General features: G+C 40.8%; 1 protein-coding gene across 1 annotated transcript; it reads left to right on the forward strand.

The window, feature by feature from the left end:
* The first annotated feature begins 362 nt into the window (after positions 1-362).
* On the forward strand, positions 363-9,487 carry GINS3 (GINS complex subunit 3). Its single transcript, XM_044660457.1, has 3 exons — positions 363-560; positions 5,472-5,705; positions 9,257-9,487. The coding sequence occupies exons 1-3, from the start codon at positions 363-365 to the stop codon at positions 9,485-9,487; spliced, it is 663 nt and encodes a 220-aa protein (XP_044516392.1).
* The last annotated feature ends 10,436 nt before the right edge of the window (positions 9,488-19,923 follow it).

Consider the following 19,923-nt stretch of genomic DNA (forward strand, 5'->3'; position numbering starts at 1 on the left):
ACCTTAATTGGGGTCATGAAGAATCCGACTGAAAAGCAACAAAAAGTTATTGATGCAATATTTGGCAACTGTATTCTTGTAACTCTGGGGCCTGCAATCTTTTTTGTTTTTTTCCTTTTTCTAAACAAGTCTGCGCTTAAGTGAAGCAAGAACAGTTCTGGTTCCCATTGGCCACAGAGTCCAGAGAGCCTCCACGGGTCGATTGCTTTGGCCTTGGAGTAATCGATGATTTCCCCGCGCCGGATAGATTGTTCTCTCCTGGCCCGTCTCTCGCGCCGGGTCCGGACGAGAAGCGGGAGATTTGACGGGCGGGGAATGTTCCGCCTGCGGCCTCGCCGGGAAGAAACCGAGAAGGTACTGCCATGTCCGAGGCCTATTTCCCGGTGGAATCGGGCGCTCTGGGGCCCGAAGAGAACTTCCTGTCCCTCGACGATATTCTGATGTCCCACGAGAAGTTGCCGGCCCGCACCGAGACGGTCCTGCCCCGCCTCGGAATGTTTTTTTTGGAGCGAGGCAGCAGCAGCGGCAGCGGCGGAGAAAGCGACCGCGGCATTCCCGAGGTAATGCCTCCGACCTACGTCCGAGGAAAGACTACAATTCCTGTCAGGTCCACCGGCCATGTGTGGCCTGGGCTTCTCGGCTTTTTACCGCACTGAATGCTGGGAACTGTAGTCAAGTGGACTGTGGGGGGGAGTTGCAAGAGGGAGTCTCGCGCACGTCTGGTCAGTGGGGGGGGGGTGCAGTTCTTGCTGCGCACGCGTACAATCTCCTCCCTTGCTTCCGGACCCTCCTGTCCACGCCTACTCCAGGTTCCCCAAGTCTGTTGTCTTGGAATCATCTCCATCCCATTTCCCCCCCTTATTGGTCGTCGCTAGTCCACTCTCCCTCTCCCGTCATGGCAAAACCGCCTCATCTAGGGTTTTCTGAGGTCTCATTTGAAACGTCTCAGTAGCTTATGTGGTCTTCCTGCATCCAGCCTCTCCCCGCATCTCATTCCTTCTCTTCAGGAGCAGGAAAGGTGAATGGTTGCATTTTCCGTGTTGTCTGTTATCATCAGCCCATCTACTGAAGCAGGGGTTCTTATTCTCTCTTTCACTCTCGTCGCCAGGATACCTTCCCCCTCCCAAGAATCCATCAATTCCAAGGCAGAAGGGAGATAAGGGCCCGGCAATCAGGGTTAAGTGACACCCTGGGACACAGCTAGAAAGTATCTGAGGTCAAATTTGAATCCAGAACCTCGGGTCTCCAGGCTTGGCCAGCAAATCAGAGAGACTCGGAAAAGTGACGGCACAGAACATACAAGTTTGTGGTGCAGGGAAGGAAGGGCCTCCTAATTTAGAATTGCTGTGAGAGTGAGGCAAGACAGCTAGGTGAGCACGGGTGACTAGGCGAGCTCCAGCTCAGTCTGGCTAGCGGGATATGAAGAGTGTGAAGTGAGCAGCCGGCCACATGTGGTCAGGGCCTTTTCTTTCTCTGACTTGCTTTTTAAATTTATTTAATATATAATTATAAATTAAACTCGGTCTCCAGAGAATTTTAATCTTAACACAACATTTTAAAATCCTCTATTACCTGATCTTGCTATCCATCTTTTGTACTGAAAAACCTCACCTAGGCAATGAAAGTTCTTGGCATCCATATATCTTTAGATAACTCCCCCATTTCCTCCTCAATGGAATTGTTTCTCTGTGTCTTTTTAGGAAATGTTTTATTGACTGTCCTTCCTTCTTTTTAACGTCCCTGTCACCTTCTGATGAAGCACTACTACCAGTAGAACAACTAAGTTCAGGCAAGCAAAGCAAAACCCTGGCCTTGCAAAGATGCCTGTCCTGTTACATATCTCCTATCTGTCAGTTCTGCCATGTTAGTATTAAAATTCTCTAGAGACTCTCTGTTAATTTATAATGACTTATTAGATTGTAAGGGTTGAAGTTGGATAGAGAGAAATAGTCACATAATTACCCAAGGGCTTCTTAGCCAGAGATCATGATGAAGCAGCCCTACCAGGCAGGTCTCCAAGACCAAGAGAGTCCCTGTTTCCTCAAACCTTATATAACCCCTGGTGATGTCACTCCTTCTGGGTCTCTCTGGTTGGACAGACTTGACTTCAGTCCAGGTCAGAGGCCAGCCTTCCAGATACTAGGAGCTAAGAGGCCCCTGGTCACCTCCCATGGAATGCATGACCCAGTCAAAGGATTGGGCTATTTCAAAACTTTCCTTTCTAAAAGAAAAAAAAAAGGTTGCAATTTATATTAAATTGATCAAGTATGGATCCGTGAAGATTGTATCACAATACTGAGGGATCAGTTCTCAAGATATCTGAAAGAGGAAGAAGATGCCAAATGAATGTAAAAAAACAGACATTATTACCAAAAAAAGTGATGACTTAGAGACCAGGACGTTCCACCTGACTCATATGCCTTCTCATTTCTAAAAATCTTTAGAGAATACCTGTTGAGAGCTTCCTTGATGAAATGACAAGAAGAGAATAGCCAGGATTTTGCCTATGATTTTCTACAGCACACCATTCCTCACAATCCCCCATTTGGCCAAAAGGTGCCAAGAGTGCACTGTGCTGTTTATTTTTCAACTGTTTTGTTTTTTTTAAACCCTTGTACTTCGGTGTATTGTCTCATAGGTGGAAGAGTGGTAAGGGTGGGCAATGGGGGTCAAGTGACTTGCCCAGGGTCACACAGTTGGGAAGTGTCTGAGGCTGGATTTGAACCTAGGACCTCCTGTCTCTAGGCCTGACTCTCACTCCACTGAGCTACCCAGCTGCCCTCAACTGTTTTTTTAAAGCATATGATTTAGGAGAGCAGAATGCCATCCTCTCGGTCCACAAAGTATCAGCTCCCATTGCACAAATTTAAAAGAATGAAAGATTCTTTGGCAGGCAGAACAGCAAAGATCACTCTTCAATGCTTCTCTGACTATTGCCATCAAGAGAGGTATAAAATAAGAAGAGGAATGCTTGCTAAAGATATTTGCCACTGTCGTGCCACTTCATCACAGATTTTGGAAGAGAGATTCCTTAGTGACTGTAAGGTCCTCCCAGTGCTCTTGCTTATAGATGAGCTACTAATTGCCTAAAGCCGTGAAGCCCAGTTGGGCTTCCTAGTTAAAACCCTATACCCAGTCAGTCAATGAATTTATTATATGTGCCAGACTAAGTGCTTGGGGGAATACTGGGAAAGACAAAAATATGATTCCTGCTCTCCCAGAGTTCTAATAGGGGAGACAGTGCAGAAAATTGTATGGGTGAGATACCTACAGTGTGAATGGAAAACAATCTCTGAAGGAAGACATGAGCATGGAAAACAAGGTAGAGGAATAATTCCTGTTATCTAGACTGTGATATTCAGTGAGATGACTATTCCAGAGAACTGGTCTAGTAGTACATAAACCTTAGGTAGATAAAGGGATCTTTAATGCCAATTTAATCTTACTAAAGCTTAAAACTACATTATTAACTTTGGTGACCCTCTCCATATGTACTGTGGAGAGATGATGAATTAGGCAAATAATTGAGAAGGAAGAAATTTGGATTATGTTTGAGAAATGAAAAAATGTTTTTAATGACCTCTACACATATCCCTGAAATCAAAACCCATCTTGTAATGCTAGTAATGCTATATTACTTAGAGGTAGGAGGAGGGTTGAAAGTGAGCAGCATCACAAAAACTCAAAGACAAGAATGTTTCTGTATAAAGAATGGTCAACAGAGCAAGAAGGAGGATGATTGGGAAAAGAACATGTGATTTTACAATGAAGAGACAATTGGTAACTTTGGAAGGTCCATTTTGAGTTGTAATGAGGTTAGAAGCTAGATTGTAAAGGAAGGGTCAAGTGAGGGAGAGGTGAGAAAGTGAAGGCACTTTTTTTTCTGGGAGTTTGGCTAAGAAATAGAGGGGAGATATAAAATGATAACTGAGAGCATGATAGTGAAGGGTTCTTTTATTTTTTAAAAAGATGGAGACTCAGGCATATTATGAAGGTAGTAGGGAAGGAACCAGTATGTATGGAGAGACTAAATATTCAAGAGAGATGATAACTGAGAGAGCAGCTTACTGGAAAAGATGGGAGGGATTGTGGTCAGGGACACATTTTAGACCATAGAACTCGTACTGGACAGCCTACATGCTTCATTGGCACTTACCTCATGTGAAGAGATTTCAAGGCAGGCCCTTTCTAATCCTGTGGATAGAAGGAACCCTTGTGGGTGATTTATGAAAGGGTGTGAACAAGAGTCACCAAGGTCTGAAAGCATGGATTTTATCATATACTGCTGGAGGGCATATCAGTGAGGTTAAAGATCCCTTAAAGTATAAGGTACTACCTGATGTATGGTGTGCATCAATACAACTATTTAATGTAATATGAAAGTTTAAGCCATTTAGTTTTAGGAATATATACAAGTCAACTCTTTGTAAAAAAAATTATTTTTAGCACTTTTTTTAAAAATTTTTGAGTTCTTAATTCTCTTCATCCCTCTTGCCCCCTTCCCAACCCACTGAAAAAGCAAGTAATATGATATTAATTATACATGTGAACTCATGAAAAATATATTTTCATATTAGCTATATATTTTTTAAAGCAAGAAAAACAAAGTAAGAAAATTATACTTCAGTTTGTACTCAGTTCTCTGAAGGTGGATAGCATTTTTTTCCTCATGAGTCCTTTGGAATTGTCTTGGATCATTGTATTGACCAGAGTAGCCAAGTCTTTCACAAGATCATCATTATGACACTACTGTTATTAGGCACAGTGATCTCCTGGTTCTTTTCACTTCACTTTGCATCAGTTCATATAATTGTTTCCAAATTTTTCAGAAAATTTCCTTTTTGTTATTTCTTCAGCACAGTAGTATTCCATCACAACCATATACCATAACTTGTTCAGCTGTTCCCCAATTCTTGGGCACCCCCTCAATTTCCAATTCTTTGCAACAACAAAAAGAGCTGCCAAAAATCTTTTTGTACAAATAGGTCCTTTTCCTTTTATCTCTGAGATAAGTCAATGCCCTTTTGTAAATTTTTCTAAATAGTATGTGAAGTTGAACAGTTAAAACTAATGGAACCAAAATACCTATCCATGGGGCTTATTGCCAGCTTAAGAAATGAACCAGCAGTCAGGTCAGGAGACAAATACCATGCCCAAGTTTTTAATATTTGAACAGTTTACTGAACACCATCAGAAAGTAAATTTGATGTATGTTAAAACTTTCCTTTATACTCAAATTTTGTTTTTAGCCTTTTTTCATGTATTCATCAATTTTCTTTCTCTAGGTTGTCATGAAAATTATTTCAGCCTCCACAGTTCACTTTTCAGAAAATAACTGCAAAATCTGCTACCAACAGTCATTCAGTGATAAAGTCTGAACTTATCTAATGGTTTGTTTTTCTTTTTTGTCCTGTGCATTTTCCTTCTGATTGATCTATTTTCTGAGACCATGTCTTTGTTTTCTTTCTTAGGGCTCAAAATTGGAAATTCCCCTGTGGCTGGCAAAAGGACTTTATGACAACAAGAGACGGATACTTTCTGTGGAACTCCCCAAGATTTATAAAGAGGGTTGGAGGACAGTGTTCAGTGCTGATGCCAATGTGGTGGACCTCCATAAAATGGGGCCCCACTATTATGGCTTTGGTTCTCAGCTCCTGCATTTCGAAAGTCCAGAGAATACAGATGTGTCCCAGTCTCTCTTACAGGCAAGTAATGGAGATGAAATCTTGAATATTGGGTCTGCTGGGCTCTTTGCTTCAGAAGGATATAAAAATAGTCAGGAAACAGGTCAACATTCTTATATTAAAAATCGTAAAGTTGATATTGCTCCCTATTCCAAATTAGACTATCCTTTCTGGCCAAAACAAACAAACAAAAAACCAAAACCTTACTTGACTGCTATTTTTGTATTTGCCTACAAACAGCTGGCAGGGAAACCAAAGATGATCAGGAAGCTTCAGAATAGAGGGAAATATGGTAGCAAGTCATAGGGTCCTCTGTTTAGTTAACTCCAGCAGTAAAAACGTGGCCTGTCTGAGGACCTCAGTTGAAGCAGATTTACTTCTTATTTCCTTCTCCCATTGTCCTCAATGTCTGTTGGACTAACTAAAATTCCTAGCATATTACCTTACTGGAAAAGTATAACATTTTGATTATTTTTACTAGTTAGTTTTACTCCATTATCTATTGTCTAACAAACCAACCTCCCCACCTGCTTCTTGGGACTGAAGCAGCCCAAAGCTCTTATTGTTTTTTCTTACTTGGGATGAGCAGTCGGCTAGACACACATTTGTTCCTGAGGACTCTGCTGACATCACCAGACAGACTGATGGGTAAATAAAGATGTTTTGTCTGACAAGGTGTTACCATTTTTAAACTGATGATGCTGTTTTCATTGCTAATAGTAAACAAAAATGGCTTCGTTTGATTTTAATTTGGAAAACATTAGTGCATAGAAATTGGAAAGAAAAAAATATAGTTATGGGGAAAATTCAAGTTAATGAAATGAGGAAAATCCTTGTTTCTAGGTCTCTAGAAATAGCCTTCTTAATTTTATTTTTTTTCCAGTGAGTTTTCTGTCTCCATTGATTTTTTAAAATTGCTTTATCTTAACTCTGATAGTCACCTGCCTGCCAAGATATAGGACCATTACACAGGAGAAAGAATAGAAATTCAGAGGTTTTATTTCCTGTTGAAAACCCGCATCTATAAAATGAAGGATTGGACTAGCCTATATTAAAGCAGTCAGTAAACAAGCATTTCTTTGGAACCACACACTGGGGATACAAAGACCCAAATAAAACCATCCCTGCTGTCAAGAAGCTTACCTTCTACCTAGGGAGACAAGACGTATCCCTACAGGGAGCTGGTGCAGTGAATGGAGCGCCAGTGGATGCAGTTTAAATTCTGCCTCAGAATTAGTTGTGCAACCTTGGACAAATCATTTCAGTCTCAGCCTCAGTTTCCTCACCTGCAAAATAATGATGGTAATAGCACCCACCTCATGGGGTTATCATATGAATCAAATGAGATAAAATGTAGAATGCTTTGCAAATCTTAAAATACTACAAACACTAGCTATTATAAAAATAGATTCAGTCCAGGATCATTTAGAAAGAAAGGGTGCTAGCAGTTGGTGGGGTCAGAAATGGCATTGGGGTGTTTGAGTTGGGTCTTGAAGAGGCATGGGGACTCCCTGAGGCAACAGGAATGAAGAAATGCATTCCAGATTTTGGAGGGTGCCCAGTGCCAAGGCCTAGAGATAGGCATGTCGTGTGTGTGGTTGAGAAAGAAGGCCAGGCAAGCTGGACCAGAGCCTGGCAGGGGGAGGCAGAGAGGTTGAGAATAGGTTGTAAAGGCTTTAAAAGAGAAACAAAAGAATTTGCATTTTCTCCAGAGATAGTAAGGAGCCAGGGCAGGTTGCTGAGTAAGTGATGGTGTGGCCAGACTGGTACAGAAGGAACACCACTTTGATAGCTGTTTGAAGGATGGTGTTCAGGGACTTCAAGGGCTGCAGGGAGAGATCTTAGTGTGTCATTTGACTTGGATGGAGGGAAAAAATGACATCTTTATTTTCATTCACCTCTAACTAAAACTTAGCATTTCCTTCAGTTATTTTCAAACCTTGTGATAAGGAGTGTATAAACCAAAGGGGTCCGTGAAACAGAAGAGGTTAAGGACTCCTCAGAAAGGGTGAGGTGAAATTAGAGGCAAAGGGATCAGTTAGGAATCATCGCAATAGTCCAGGTCACAAACAAAAGTATAGGATGAATGAAGAGTAGCAGAGGGATGGTTTTGAGAGGTGTAGATAAACAAGCCAGTATTTTGCACCTGATCACAGGAAGCAAGGTGGTGTAGTGGGCAGAACACTGGGCCTGGAGTCAGGAAGACCTGAGTTCAGATCCCACCTCAGACAATCCCTAGCTGTGTGGAGGGTTATAATTAACTTCTATTTGCCTAGTTTTTCTCAGCAGCAAAATGGCAATAATAATAGGGTCTACCTCACAGGTTTGCTATGAAGAGCAAACGAAATAATATTTGTAGAGTACTTAGCACAGTGCCTGGCACAAAGGAGGTGCTAACTAAATGCTACCTGTTATTACTAATTGGATAGATGAGGTGAAAGAGAGGAGTCTGAGGTAATGCTAAGGTTACAGACCTGGAAGACCAAAAGGATTTGACAGTTAGGGAAGCTCAGAAGGCAGGAATGTTTGGAAAGGAAAGATAAGAAGTTCTGTTTTAGTCATGTTGAACTTGAGATGTCTACTGGACATCCAGTTTTGTTATGTCATTGAGAAGGTAGTATTGTGGGCCTGGAGCTCAGGAGAGAGACTGGGACTAGAAATAAAGATCCAGTAGTCATCTACAGAAAGATGATAATGTGGTTCTGACTTTTCAGTCGTATTGGACCCTTTTTGACTCCTTTTGGGGTTTTCTTGGCAAAAATAATGGAGTAATTTGCCATTTCCTTCTGCAGCCCCTTTTACAGATGAGGAAACTGAGGCAAACAAAGTGAAGTAACTTGCCCAGGGTCACACATCTAGTAAGTAAGTGTCTGAGGCTGGATTCGAACTCAGGAAGATCAGTCTTCCTGACTCCAGGCCTGGCACTTTATTCACTGCCAGCTAGCTGCCCTCTTTAAAAATCTGGCCACCAGGTGAAAGACTAGAGAAGACAAGAGTGCCTAGAGCTATTTAGGGAAGGAGGAGTCACATAGGTAGGAGGACACCCAGGAAAGAGCAGTGTCACAACTCAGAGAATTGTATTGAGGAGGAGAGAGTGATCAGCGGTGCCAAATGCTGCTGAGATGTCATGACAGATGGAGACAGAAAAAATCAGAAAAAATCATCAGATTTGACAGTTAAGAGATCATTAGTAACGTTGGAGAGAGAGGCTTCAGTTTTGAGTGCTGGGGTCAGAAGGCAGATTACAGAGGCTCCTTCTAGCTCAAAATCCTATGATTCCCAGACCAAGATGGCAGCAAAGGCAGGTTTGGGTCCCATACCTCAAGTCCTGCTCTCAGGCGCAAAAAGCAAAAACCTAGAATAACAAGATCGGACATTTTTATGGTTGAAAATTTTATGTGATTCTTGGTCATTAGGTCAAAAATCTCAGTGGAATTCAGTCTGAGTTTGAGGCAATATTAACTTTTTAAAATTCCATCCCATTTGGGTGGTTTACCAATTCAAGTGAAAAGTAGGAATGGCATTTTTTCATCTTGTAGCTCAATGATGACTGTGATTGCCTCCTCTCTTAGACATTTATCGGGCGTTTCCGCCGTATTATGGACTCCTCTCAGAATGCCTACAATGAAGACACCTCAAGCCTGGTCGCCCGGCTGGATGAGCTGGAACGGGGCTTGTTTCAAACAGGCCAGAAAGGGTTGAATGACTTTCAATGCTGGGAGAAGGGTCAAGCTTCTCAGATCACAGCTTCTAGCCTGGTTCAGAATTATAAGAAGAGAAAATTCACAGATTTGGAAGGCTAAACGTATGCAGGACGCAGTTGCTGCAAGGGACACTTTGAGATCTGTTCTAAAGTGTCTCCCCAGATGAAGCTGATTGTCCTTGTTCAAGAAAACAGTCTTTTCCCATGGTATCGATTGTTTCTTGAAATGCATTTCTGAAGGGGGATTATTCTGTTGGGAAAAGATGGGTTTGGAAGAGGATGGACTTTAGCCAAGCAGTCTTCCACAGTGTGGAAATTATCCTGCAGCTGTTGGCAGCACAGATTTACTTTGTTCCGAGAATTTACAGTAGCCTTCATGGTTGTCTGAACAAAAAGCCTTCCCAAGTAAGGGTTACTAATATTTTAAACAACATGCCATAGCAATGAAATTAGAATTATAAGCACTTGTGCCTAAGAGTTTGAAATACTGTCAAGTACCCAAGTCCAGGAGCTGCTGAGGATGGGCACAAACCTCACCTTTGATGCAAAAATTTGCCTTAGTTGCCTGAAGGTAATATAATTTTTTTCTACTCCTTTTCATTTTATTCAAAGAAAAGCAATCATACTGACATGCTTAACTTTTCTAGTTTGGAAATATCTCTTAGTGGTTGATTATGATTTTCCCGATCATTACTACAATAACTGAAAAGAATAAGGGGAAAAGCAAAAAAAAAATGAGATTTTTTTTTTTCAAATAACAACATTATTTTGTATCCTGCAAGTAGGGATTTTTTTCGAGCTTGAATTCAGTTAAGTGTAAGCATCCTAGAGGGGAGATGCCCAAACCAACTTATTTTTAATCCAAAAAGGTTTTATACACCCTCAAATTTATTCCATTCTCTTTCTAGAAAGATGTCACAGAGTCATTTGAAATTGGCAAAATAGTTGTTAAAGGGCGTTTTACCAGTCTTCATTACATCTAGAAATCAAGACATTGAAGCTAGAACAAAGAGTCTTATTTGAGAAGCTTAACACAACAAATGTTAAGTGAGAAGAGACCTTGTATTTTTCTTCCTTCTCACACTCCCCCAATAAACGTCTCACCATGATTGCCTGTCTTCCCAGGTCATTAACTGGGGTCTGTGTTCAGCATGGAGAAAACCTCCCCCTGAAGAGAATGTCAGAAACAAAGCCCCCAACTGAGCAAGAAAGACCTGTTCCTGAACACACTGCAGCAGGACCAGGGATAGCTTATCTTTATCACCCAAATGAGAAAATTCTCAGGATTTTCTGATTTGAAAAGAAAATTTGAGCATCCAGATTTTGAAATTCCATGCTAAGGTGCACTGTTAGAATTACAGTGTAGTAAAAATGCCTTTGTCCTTTAGTACCAAGTTGATCTTTTTTACTAATTTTATTTTAGGGCTGAGGAAATGGCCCCCATTCCTATCATATATCATATATCGTTTTCTGACATTTTACGATCCTTGTTCTCTCCCTCCCTTCTGCCCCTCAGCCCTTCCCCAGCGACTATATTATAGGTTGTACATGTGTTATCTACATTACATATTTCCATACTCATGTGAAACAAGACATATCACTTACACTAGAGAAAAATTCATGGAGGAAATAAAGTGAAGAATGCTATGTTTCGATCTAAATTCAGTCTCTGTCAGTTCCTTCTATGGCGGTGGATAGCGTTTTTCATCCTGAGTTCCTTGGAGTTGTCCAAAATTCTTGCATTGTTAATAACAGTTAAGTCATTCATGATTGATCATCCTTACAATGTTCTCCTGGTTCTACTCACTTCACTTTGCATCAGATCATATAAATCCTTCTAGGTTTTCTTGTCATTATCCTGTTAATCATTTGGCTTTGGGCTCCTTATAGCACAGTAGTTTTCCATCATCATCATATACCATGACTTGTTCAGTCGGTCTCCAATGAATGGACGTCCCCTCAGGTTCCAATTCTTTGCCACCACCAAAAGAGCTCCTAGACATGTTTTGTACAAGTAGGTCCTTCCCTCCATCTTTGACATAGCGAGCTAATAAATGTTTGTTCCCTCTCCCCTCCTTACTTCAGAATTCCATCACCTTCTGCGTGATGCTCATCTTTCCTTCTTTTGCATCTGGCAGTAAAAAAATTTTTTTCGTAATGATAGTATTAACCATAACAAGGAAAAGCTTAAGTTTTCTGATTTGGGGAACATACTCATATTTCTGGTGAGTGAATATTTTGACTTAAAATGAAAGTGAGTGCTCTGCAGCACCCACTATACAGAACATCTCAATGATGGTTTAGCCTGTGATAATAACGACTAGCAGAGTTCTACTGAGACCATTCAACTGGACCATAGTTCAATTAAAAGCAGTAAATGAAATGATTAAGGTGGTGAACTCCAGACTTCTATATTTTATTTTTACACTTCAGAAAATGGGGAGTTTGTTGTTAGCTCCTGCTTTTTCTTCCTCATTAATGCACAGCTTCTCCATGGGGAATTAGAAAGGTGTAATATGCCAGAGGGAAAGTCAATAGAGCTTTAGTCACCCTAAGTTATTGGTCGTGAATGATTAATCAAAGCAAAACACCCGGTTTTTTGTCTGAGCTTTTAAAAATCTGTTGGTTGATTTTTCCAGTGTTTTGCTTTTCTGCCTGGTAACTGTGGGAGGCTCCATATACTTAAAAAAAAAAAATAACAAAAAACCTACCACCAACAGTCTGTAAACAAAGCCAAAAGGCGTCTTCCTTTTATAAAGTACATATGTTTCTGTTTGCAATTTGTACTTAGTTTCTGTGTATGTTATACTGTTGCCTCAGTCTGTCCTCTTGGGGAGAACTTGTCCAAGTACAGTTACGGTTTGGATAGTATCTTGAAGTCAGGGGTATCTTTTCCATTTCTACCATTCGGAGATCAGCCCCAGTGCAATTAAAATAACCAACTTAAAGAAATTAAATAAAGCCTCTGATTTTATAACACATTTCTCCCAAGAGTTTACCCCAGAATGAAATTAAAATAACCAGCTTTAAGAAAATAAATAAAGCCTCTGATTTTATAACACCTTTCTTGCAAGAGTTTACCCCAGGAGATATAGTCCCACTGTATAAAATCACAATGGCCAAATTTAGATTCCAAGTCAATAGCATGATAAGGTGATTTGAAAGGATGAAATTCCATGGAGCTGAGGAAATAGGAGTCATGACCATTAGTGTCAGTTATAATTATGCACAGGAGCAAAAGGCCAAGAGCCTCATCAGAGATGGGAAGGTCGGTTATATTTAATTTGAAGTTCTAACCTCTTTGTCCAGCTGATGGATGCCAGAGCTGGGCTTGTCACGACAGCTCCAGAGGGGGTACTTGGATTTCATTTAAAACCAAGAGCAGCATTTCATTCTGATTGTGATTTGTGGCAGTTGTTTGCTCTGCTCTCTTCCCAGCAAATGGTAATTTTTTTTTTGGATCTAAAAGAGTTTGAAATGGGCATGTCTTTTATACACCAGCATTATTAACAAGTGTTGGCACAGCTCTGAAAATAGTGCCTGGCTGCGGCTGCTGCTTCAGATTTCCATAAAGGGAATGCAAAGAATCAACGAAGGCTTTTTTTTATGCACATCACACCTAGAACGGCTTAAACCATCCCAACTCAGAAGTATAAGGCTCTGGATGACATTATTCCCTATCTGGATGATTCCTCATTGCTTTAGGATTCTGAGAAATGAGCTGTGAGCCAGAGGATGAAGAAGGTGGAAATTCAGCTGGCTTCTCTGTTTTGAGGCCATACGAACCCAACCAACCAAGATGCCAAGAATTGTGATTTATCAGAGGGAAGGCTGGTGTGTGATAAAGTTCTGAGGCAAAAGGAAAAATTGAACAAAGAAATAGCAACTAGGGAGTCAGTGTTACAAGTATTGCCAAATACATAAAAGGGGGGAGATGAAAACATTTGTTCCCAGCAAATGATCATATCTTAATGTTACCCAGAGGCCCTGGCACACAGTTATCTCTTGAGTTCAGAAATTGAACCTTTTTCTTTTTGACTGCTTAAAGGGACCCTGTCTTTTTCCATGTTGACGGTTCACTTTCACCCTCTTATTCCTCTATCAAGGAAGATTCAACATAAACCATTTCTTTCAAAATAAAGACTCAACTTGTGTGGCTGGCAAGCCAGAAAAATATTTTCTTAGGTTTTTAGCTTTTATATTTTTATTTTATTTATTTATTTGCTTTGCAATTCTGTTGGCTTCCCCTCCAAGGTGATTTCAAAGCCTCCCCCTGATAGTGGGAGAGGGGAAGAAGATTTAAGCCTTCTTCCCCAGCTCGACATCTCACATTCATATGTGTTCAGTACTGTGAAAAACAGGTTCCTCGTGAAATTTTTTTATTTTTTAAATAGCTTATTATGTAGGAATCAATAAAAGAATTATTTAAAATATTTTCATGCTGTCCTTTGTAAAAGATCACGGTCGTGGAGCCTCGCCGCTTCTCATCTTCCCTGGATTTCACTAAGCTGATTTCTTTGAAGGAAAATTCTGTGTCCCATTTTCTTCTTTAAATAAACGAACCTTCTCATAGTGCCAGAAGCCTCTGCTGCCTCTGCCACAGTTAAAGAGAAGAGTCCCAGCCAAAATGCTGCCTGCACGTCCTTATAGCAAATGTATCTGAGGGAGAAAGCAAGGCAGTTTAACTGCAGAGTTAATGATCAATATACGGCTTAATGGTAACTTCAAACCTAATTCCCTTCCTCAGGCGACCTTCTGGTGCCCTAAAATACCTGCGCACAAAGGAAACTCCCTCCCCATCGGGCCGAAAGCTTCGTCAAGGATACACATAACTGTATAAAGTGGTCTAGAAGGAGAGGCATTTTCAGGCCTCCCCAGCATCACTAACAGTTAACGCTGGCTGGGTTATCTGGCCTCAGGCTTTCCAGGACCTCCGTTCAGTGCTCTGGTATTTTCTTCGACTCAAACTTCAAATGGTTCCGAGGCTGGCATGAGTGGAGAACCAGCGCCCTTTCCCAGTAGCCTCCACCCCTCCTGGTAAAACCGATCCGTGTTTGTGGAGACAAAGCTTTATTGAGTCGTGCGGGATCTCGGCTGCTTTGTGGCCCGTCAACCCAAAGGCACATTTCTGCTGTATTGGGGAATAAAAGGAACAAAACCTTCAAGATTTCAGAGTGTCGCTTTTGTTCATTTCTTATGGCAAAAGATTACAAGTAATTAGGCAAAATGGCCTATGAGTGCACGATAGATATTTTTAAAAATCATAATATGATCATACAGATATAAATAGGAAAGCCTCTTTTTTTTCTAAAACACTTCACTCAGGCGATTCAAGTAGACTCCTGAGATTCGTAAACGCTGTTTTTGTTTGGGGGCATTCTCTTGGCCTCGGCACCCTGCCCATCATGCCACTGGCGTGCCTAATCTTTGTATCTAAATTGGCAGGACACATTGTGGTCCTTTGGCTTTGGGAACAGTAGGTCTAATCTGTAGCTCCAGCTCTCCTTCGAGCTCCCCTCCCTCCTGGAAAACAATACCACGTCATAGGCGCATCGTGTTCTGCAGATAAACCTTTCTGTGGGGCCATCTGGAGCAGGGAGGGGGCTGCCACAGCTGCCGAGGAAGGGCTGCTCTCTTTGCCAGCTCTTGGCCAGGGCTGGACGACTTCCTGCCTTTCCATTTTGACGTGGACTTCCAAAGACCCCTTTCCCAAATTTCAGTGTTTGTAGGTATGATGGCAACCTTCCACCCTTAGCACACCGAGATCAAATTCAGGCCTGATTGCCATGCACAGAGCTTGAGAAAAGCACATTACTCTGAACTTCTTCTAGGGGAAAAATCGCACCCTCCTTGTAATAGAGGAGCTTAAAAACTTCCATTCTATATACAGGTGATAAATGTTCTCTTTAAAATTGGTTCTGCAGCAAACTTGAGACGCGAAACTGTTAAATTCTATCAAAGAAAGAATGGGGGAAGAAGACCGAGCTTCTAATAACTAGGGGGTGCCTTAAGCAAGATACTTCCCACAGGGTTCAGCTTTTGAGTTATAAAATGAGAGGATTGTACAAGATAACCTGGAAGATCCTTTCTAGCTCTGATGCACTGTGATTCTCTGTCTGAGAGTCCCTTTCAGTACAAACATTTTAGGATCTCTAGCAAAGTTAAAGAGAGATGTGGGAGTGTTGCCAAATTGTGGCAAGAGTAAGACTCCATTTGGGCTGAGAACAAAGCTTTAGTCTTCAGGCTTTGTGAAAGTCTTTTAAAAAAACCCCTTCTTTAATATATTTTCTTTTTTAAAATTAAAATGTATTATCTTTTATGTTATATATTAATACATTACATAATTCATATATAATATCTCTATATATTATTTGCTTATTATATGTTATCTTATTACCTTTTTGCTTTGATATTGCCTGTACTTTCTTTTTTTAAACCCTTACCTCCATCTTGAAGTCTGAGTTCCAAGACACAACAACAAGGACTAGGCAATGGAGTGAAGTGACTTGTTTGGGGTCTCACAACTAGGAAGTGTCTGAGGTCCAATTTGAACCCAGGGCCTCTCTATTCCAGACCTGGCACTCTATCCACTGTGCTACCTTACTGTCCCATAGGCACTCGTTTCTGCAAATAAGCAGGGGAAATTAATTTTCCTGTCTCTTCTTTGGGTCCAAGATTGGCCATTAGAATTTTCCAGCACTCACTGTTGATGGTTTTAATATTCTTCGGTTTTGTATAGTTACTGGGAATGATATTTTATTTCTTCTGCTTACATCATTCCTGATTATGATACTCATATCACTTCCTGTGTTTCTCTGAAATCACATTCGTAATTTCTTGTAACAGCAATTTTTTTTAAAGGAAGCTCTCTGAGGAAGCCCTTCTCTGGAGAGAACACTGGCCTTAGCATCAGCAGAGCTCTGATGGAGTTCCAGCACTGGGGGGCTGGGGGGCTTTAGGTGGCCCCTGATTGTAGGTGATCTCCATGGTAGGTGATCTCCATGGTCCCTCCAAGGATGTCCTCCTCAGGGGAGGTGACCCTGGCTCCCCCAAAGTTATACCTGCTCTTAACCCAAGGGGCCCTTAAAGGACCAGCCAGACTCATCACCAGGAGGCTGGGCAGCAGATGGTGGATGTCATGGTGGTGGAGGGAGCACTCACACCCACATACCGTGACTCTTGGGAAGGATTCAGGAGATTCTCTGAGCTTCAAAGCGTGCATTCTCCGTGAAAGCACCTCCTACTCCACAGCAATACTTCACTCCACTCTTGGCTACCATGACAATTTAATTGCCCTGAGAGAAACAAGTTAATAGAGATTTCAATAAAAATAGAACCCAAATAGGCAATGGAACTCCTCATTTCTTTGCCTCCAGAGACACCTGGCAATAGTCACAATCCTAAAGTAGTGTGTCATTGTCCTCTACATGATGAGAACTACCTAAGGAAATTGAGTAGAGAAGTTAATTATTAGAGCCAGATGATCTGGGTTTAAATTCTAGCTTTGCCCTTTACTAGCTTTGTGAAACGGGGCAAATCAGAATCTCTCTGGGCCTCAGTTTCCAAAGCTGCAAAAGGAAAGGTGTGGACGAGATGACCTCTAAAGTCCCCTTCAGCCCTGACACTATAATCTCAAGAAAATTACAGGAGAACCTTATTCTAGGACTTATGTATATATCTTTGATGTACAATTATTTTTTTCACATCTCCCCAATGAGAAAGTGAGTTCCTGGAAGGCTGGGACTATTTTTGACTTTCCTTGTATTTATAAGAACTTAATAGTATCCCAAACAGCAGGTGCTCAGTAAAAGCCTGTAGTTGACTGACTCTGTATATATATACATATATATATATATGCATATGTCAATCTATGACATGTATATGTCAATCTATGACATATATGTCAATCTTTACATCTGTAAAATAATAAGGACAATAATCACGTATATTAGGAGAATACTTTGGGGTTTGCCGAACATTTCCAAGAGTCCCTGGAGAATATCTCCTCCAACTTCCTCATCTTATGGATAAGGAAACCCAGAATCAATACCACCACAGCTAGTAACCAACCAATAGACCAGACAAGGACCCTGTGAGATAAGTCATAGCAATGTGATTAGCCACACAAAGACACCCCCATGCTGCATGTGGGGGAGAGCTTCACTACCTAAGAATAATAGTGTTTATGATTCAGCCTCACAGAATCATTGTGAGATTCAAATGAGATAAATATGTAAAGCATTTTTCAAACTTTAAAGCTCCATAATTTCCCCACAAACCATTTAATCACATGGTTCATTTTTTTCAAACAAACAAAATATTCCAAGTAAAAACTTCATCTTTGAGACAGTGGGCTAATTCTGGCCCTCTCTGTCACTGACTTCCTACATGACCTCGAACAAGAAAGTTTTAGTTTCCTCTTCTTTCAAATAAGGGAGATGGTCCAGATGAGCCCTAGGTTCTTTTCCAGATCCGACATTGGTTGGTGATATGATGATGAGGACTTCAGGGCTGGATTTCCTTCATAATGTTAGCTGGTAAACTCCCTGATTATCCAATTGCTTGGTTGTGTTCCCAGAGGTTCTAGCCATGGCTAGTTGCCCCCCATTTTCAAAAAGGTGGATCGGATACAGGTTATATCACAAGTCTCTGGATCACATTCACCCTGTCTCCTACATTAGTGAATACTGAATGCTTATGATTTACTAGGTTCTTTGACTCCTTCTGGATCAGGGTTCAATAATTAAATTTGATTCAACCAACATTCATCCCTATGTGCAAAAGAATTGGCCAGACTTTGAAGAAACACAGATGAAAACAAAAGGCTTTGCCCTCGTGAAGCTTGCATTCTTTTTCTTTTTTAAATCCTTACTTTCTGACCTAGCAGCAACTCTAAGAGAAGGGCAAGGTGACTTGCCCCTGGTCACCTACCTATGAGCTACATTCTTCAAGGGAGATATATGATTCAAATAGATAAATCTATACAAATAAATTACATCAATATTTGTTGAAAGTAATACAAGGTAATTTTCAAAAGGGTGAGAGTGCCAGTAACAGGGAGGATTATATTCTTGAAATTTTCTTCAGGCATTTAAAAATTAGATTGCTTTGGATAGAGCTGAGTCAAAATGGCAATCAAAAGCCAGAGACTCACCTGAGCTCTCCCAAGCAATTTTAAAATAATGTCCCACAATGAATTCTGGAGTGACAGAATCCACAAAAGGATAGGATGAAATAATTTTCCATTCTGAGACAGCTTAGAAGGTCAGCAAGAAGGTGTCTGTCAAACTAAGGTGAGAGTGGAATACAATCTAGAGCAATCAATGCCTTAGCAAGACTCCACCTCAGGGCAGCTGAATCAGTGGCAGCAAGAGGCTTCCTGAGCTCTCAGCCCACAGTTGGTAAGGGAGTTGGACAACTTCTCAAAAGGAGATTACAGGGCTTCTACTGACACTGAGTCCAGGATATTGCCTATACTCATATCCAGATTACAGTTCAGAGTCACAGTCCCAAGCCCATGTCCACAAACAAATTTTAAAAACCCACCAAAATCAAATGAATGAAGAAAAAAAAACAGAAGAAAATGTGAAGTATCTCATTAGAAAAATAACTGCCCTGGAAAAAAGGTCCAGGAGAGAGAATTTAAGAATTTAAGAGAAATTAAGAACTGCATGAAAGCCATGATCATAAAAAGAGTCTAGACATTTTCTTTCAAGAAATTATTAAAGAAAACTGTCCTGATATTCTAGAATAAGGGGGTAAATTGGAAATTGAAAAAATTCACTGACCACCTCCTGAAAGAGATCCCAAGGAATATTATTATAGCCAACCTCCAGAACTCCCAGATCAAGGAGAAAATATTGTAATCAGCCAGGAAGAAACACTTCAAATATGATGCAGCCACAGTCAGGATAACACTAGATTTAGTCGCTTCTACATGAAAAGATCAGAGGGGTTAGAATATGATATTCCAGAAAGCAAAGGAGTTAGAATCACAACCAAGAATCATCTATCAGGAAAATTTAGTATAATCTTTCTGGGGAGGGGGGGAACGGGGGAAATGGATATTCAGTGGAATAGAGGACTTTCCAGCATTCTTGATGAAAAGACCAGAGCTAAATAGAAAAACTGACTTTCTAATACAAGACTCAAGAGAAGCATAAAAAGCAGACAGGAAAGAGAAATTCTAAGGGATTTAATAAGGTTAAACTATGTACATTACTACATGGAAAGAAGATTCTTGTAACTCCTAAAAACTTTTTCATTGTTAGGGCAGTTAGAAGGAATTGATAGAGGGTTATATGGGAGAAAGGTGGAAGAGAAAGGTAGAATTAGCTAAATCATTTTACATAAGAAGTGTGAATATCTTTTACAGTAGAAGGGAAGAAAGGGAGAGGTGTCAGGCAATGACTGAACCTTACTCTCACTATAATTGGCTAAAAGAAGGAATAACATACACACTCAATTGGGTATAAAAAGCTATCTTACCCTACAGGGACGTAGGAAGTAAAGGGAATAAGAAAAGGGAGAGCAGGT

The sequence above is a fragment of the Gracilinanus agilis genome, chromosome 2 (assembly GCF_016433145.1).
Source record: "Gracilinanus agilis isolate LMUSP501 chromosome 2, AgileGrace, whole genome shotgun sequence".
Lineage (NCBI taxonomy): Eukaryota > Metazoa > Chordata > Mammalia > Didelphimorphia > Didelphidae > Gracilinanus > Gracilinanus agilis.

Coding starts and splice junctions, on each gene's coding strand:
- GINS3 (XM_044660457.1), top strand. CDS start 363: ATGTCCGAGGCCTATTTCCCGGTGGAATCGGGCGCTCTGGGGCCCGAA. Junction 561..5,471: donor GCGACCGCGGCATTCCCGAG/GTAATGCCTCCG, acceptor TTTCTTTCTTAG/GGCTCAAAATTGGAAATTCC. Junction 5,706..9,256: donor TGTCCCAGTCTCTCTTACAG/GCAAGTAATGGA, acceptor CTCCTCTCTTAG/ACATTTATCGGGCGTTTCCG.